General features: G+C 42.2%; 1 protein-coding gene across 1 annotated transcript; it reads right to left on the bottom strand.

Moving 5' to 3' along the window:
• Positions 1 to 368: 368 nt before the first annotated feature.
• Positions 369 to 2,054, bottom strand: LOC123176826 (disease resistance protein Pik-2-like). Its single transcript, XM_044590865.1, has 4 exons — positions 1,862 to 2,054; positions 1,645 to 1,753; positions 1,470 to 1,535; positions 369 to 1,358 (listed from the first exon to the last, which is right to left on the bottom strand). The coding sequence occupies exon 4, from the start codon at positions 1,203 to 1,205 to the stop codon at positions 501 to 503; it is 705 nt and encodes a 234-aa protein (XP_044446800.1). The 5' UTR covers positions 1,206 to 1,358; positions 1,470 to 1,535; positions 1,645 to 1,753; positions 1,862 to 2,054; the 3' UTR covers positions 369 to 500.
• Positions 2,055 to 3,409: the final 1,355 nt, after the last annotated feature.

Below are 3,409 nucleotides of genomic sequence, written 5' to 3' on the forward strand. Positions count from 1 at the left end.
ATATTTTATGAATTTTCGAGGGTAGCCTTTAGCGCTCATTGTCACCTTTAAAATATGTGTTTTAAAACTGAGTTGGTAAGGAGAAAGATATAAATAAGTTTGATTTGAATTTTTGTAACATTTGCCTTCCTCTTTCCTTCCTTTCCTTTTGGTGTATTGTTTGCTACAGTTGTCATTACACTCACTTTGGTGAAATGTAAAATGTTTAGATGGATTTCTTGGAGCGGTGCCAATAAGTTCAGCCACCGTAACACATGAGACAACAATTACTTGCGAACTATTTTGATAAAGGAGGGAAGAATCAAACATATATATACTTATACATGCATGAAATTTAGCACCTTAGTCTAAATTTTTGCTGTAACTGATGCATACCTTTTGTTCTCTAGGAATTCATGAAGCTTTTTAATAAGCTGATTGGCATCCAGTATCGCAAAATCTGAGTGAGGGCTGCCGAGGTCAATGAGGATATCCCTTAAAACCTTGTTTATGTCAGGGTTCTATCCGACAGGAACAAATGCCCGACATTCGAAATCACCTTTAATCTTCTCGTATACTGCTCTAGCAAGAGTGGTCTTGCCCAACCCTCCAAATCCAACAATGGAGACCTTCTTCAGTCTCTTGTTAGAGGCATCATCTCCCTCCATGGAGAGCAACCTCATGAGCTCCTGATCCCTCTTCCCATATATGCCAACTAGCTCTGTCGCTTCTGCATACAAAGCTCGAAGACAAGGATCGATAGCAATTGATTCCGTAGGATTAGGAGCAACTACCTTGTTCCTCTCACGCCTAGCGGCCACCTCCTGGAGTTGCTCCTTGATTTCCTTGATCGCGTCAGCTATGCTATGGTGATTCTTGCCTTTCTTGAACAAGCCGACCATCTTGTTCTTGAGCTCCTTGAATCTGCCGGAGTTGTCATGAGGCTGCTGAATGCCGTCGCCGTCAACTCGTACGAGGAACTTGTCCACGACATCCTCCATGTTGTAGGAGAGCTCTCTGACCTCGTCAGCCCAGAGCTTGACTTGCCTGTCGAGCTGGTCCCGCGGCACCTCGCCAACCTTGACGAGGGCAGCGTGCATGCTCTCAAGCTCCTTCATGAGGAACTCGACATCTTTCCTGACGCGCTTGTGCAGCTTGTACTCCTCCACGAGCAGCTCGCCCAGCTTGGGGATCAGGCTGCCCATGGCCCCCGTGACAATATTCATGAGAGCAGGAGGACGAGCAACCAGGATCAACCGGCTGGAAACCTTTGAATCGATGAATAAGGGGAGCTGTAGTGCAATCCAAATTGTGTGAAGCCTTGAATGAAATTGTGTGAAACCTTTAACGAGCTCGAGAACTGAGCTGTCAAATTAGATCTGGAAGAATAATTAAGAACTTTTAATCAGCAGATTAATAATAAGAACCCGTGGATGTGAAAAAATTTCAGTAGAGCAGAATAGCAAGAAAGATGGGAGGGAAAATTTTACCAGGCCGCTAGCCGGGTCAGTGCCTTGGATGTATGGTGCTCTGAATAATGACTGGAAACTGCCACCCTGGATTCAACCAACGCAAATCGATGAGACTCATCAAGCAGGAAAAGTAATAACTTTTTAGATCCAAGCATTGCTATTTCACCGGAAAACAAATCGACAAGAAAAATACCCCAAGCAATGGAGGAGACTGAGAGGAAGCGGAGACGAGGAGCAGAGGAAATTGCTTGGAATACAGTAGTACTCTGTACTATATAGATACAGAGCCCCACTATCCCAATCTGGATTCAATCAACACAAATCGGTCAGAACCGCAAGCAGGAGAACTAATCACTTTTTAGATCGAAGCATTGCTACTTTAGCAGGAAAGAAATCAACAGGAAACATACCCAAAATGTCAACGGTCTGTGGCAGTCAGCTGGCAGGGGCGAGGACAGAGGAGGCTGGATGAGATCAGCAACAAGGGTGAATCGATCTTAGTCGAGGGAGCGCAATGGAGGAGAGCACTGAGAGGAGAGGAAGGGAGTGCTCAGTGGAGACGATGACCAGAGGAAAACCAACACGACAGCCAATGAAGAGAGCAAATTACTACTCTACTCTAGCACCCTCTTTGAATACTCGTACCATTATGATAAGGGTCGCGCTAACTGCCACACGTGTGGCAGAAAGGGAGACGCATCACACGTCTCTAATATAAACAGATTGCCACGTCATCGCATGCATGCATGCAGGAATCTTTTTGGATTTTCAGTTTTTAAAATGTTTTATTTCTTAAACGAAAAATCCGATTGAAAATCCGTTTTCACCATTAAATCCCTCGCGATGAGATCTTCAAAACTAGATCCCATGTTGATATGTTTTGATGAAAAAAAAATTTGGATTAAAAGTTGCCATGTCTATTGCATATGAATTGTCATGATGTTTACACTGAAGTTGCCATGATATGTTTCAGCTATTTTCTTCTACATTTAAAAGTAAATTTTGACATTTATAAAACGGGGAATTAAGAAACTAGACTTGCCATGAACCATAAACTAAAATTGCCATGATACATGCACGTAAAATTGCCATGGTTCATATAAAAAATAATTTTCATGGTCAAAGTACTGGAGTTGCCATCATCAAAATACTAAAATTGCCATGATCTACAAACTAAAATTGCCACATGGCAACTTTAGTTTAAGCCCTATGGCAACTGCAGTGTAAACATCGTGGCAACTTCTGGCAAAAAAATAATAATTCGTCGAAACATATCAACATGGGGTCTAGTTTTGAAGATCTCGTCGAGACGGATTTAATGGTGAAAACGGATTTTTAGTTCGCTTTTTTATTTAGGAGATACAATATTTTTAAGCCGAAAACAAAAAAAAATTCTGCTGATGTCATCTATTCATACGTGGCAAAATGAGTGGTGATGGAGGCGTGTGGGCGATGTGCAAACGCCCACACGTGTGGGCGTTAACATTTCCGTATGATAATTATGATAAATACTACTAATGCAGTAGCACCAGCCATGCTTCACGTACCATTATCCCCAAATGGCCCTTCCAAAATTTAAGCACAATTCTCCAAAAACGTATCCTCACGTTTGACACCTTGAGCAAGGTCATGCTAAACCGTTTGACCTTTTTTTTTGAATTTTCGTTTGACGTTTCTAAGATGCCAAACCAAACATCAAACGGTTTAGCATCTATACCAGAGGCCAGATTCCAAAATAAGTTTTTGGAGAGACCAGTGAAACAAATAAGTTTAGAAACAAAAAGGCTATGTAGGGAACAACTCATGCTTAACTGCTGATGTTTGGCCCACACGTGATCGCTCAGAGGGGGTGGCGGGCTAGCCCTTCCCCCTTTTTAGGGTTTCATGCATCGTTTTACTTTTGTTGGTTTTGTATTTTAAGTTTGTACCAGACATTGGGGTTACTTTTAATAGAAATC

This window comes from Triticum aestivum, unplaced genomic scaffold, assembly GCF_018294505.1.
Source record: "Triticum aestivum cultivar Chinese Spring unplaced genomic scaffold, IWGSC CS RefSeq v2.1 scaffold163661, whole genome shotgun sequence".
NCBI lineage: Eukaryota > Viridiplantae > Streptophyta > Magnoliopsida > Poales > Poaceae > Triticum > Triticum aestivum.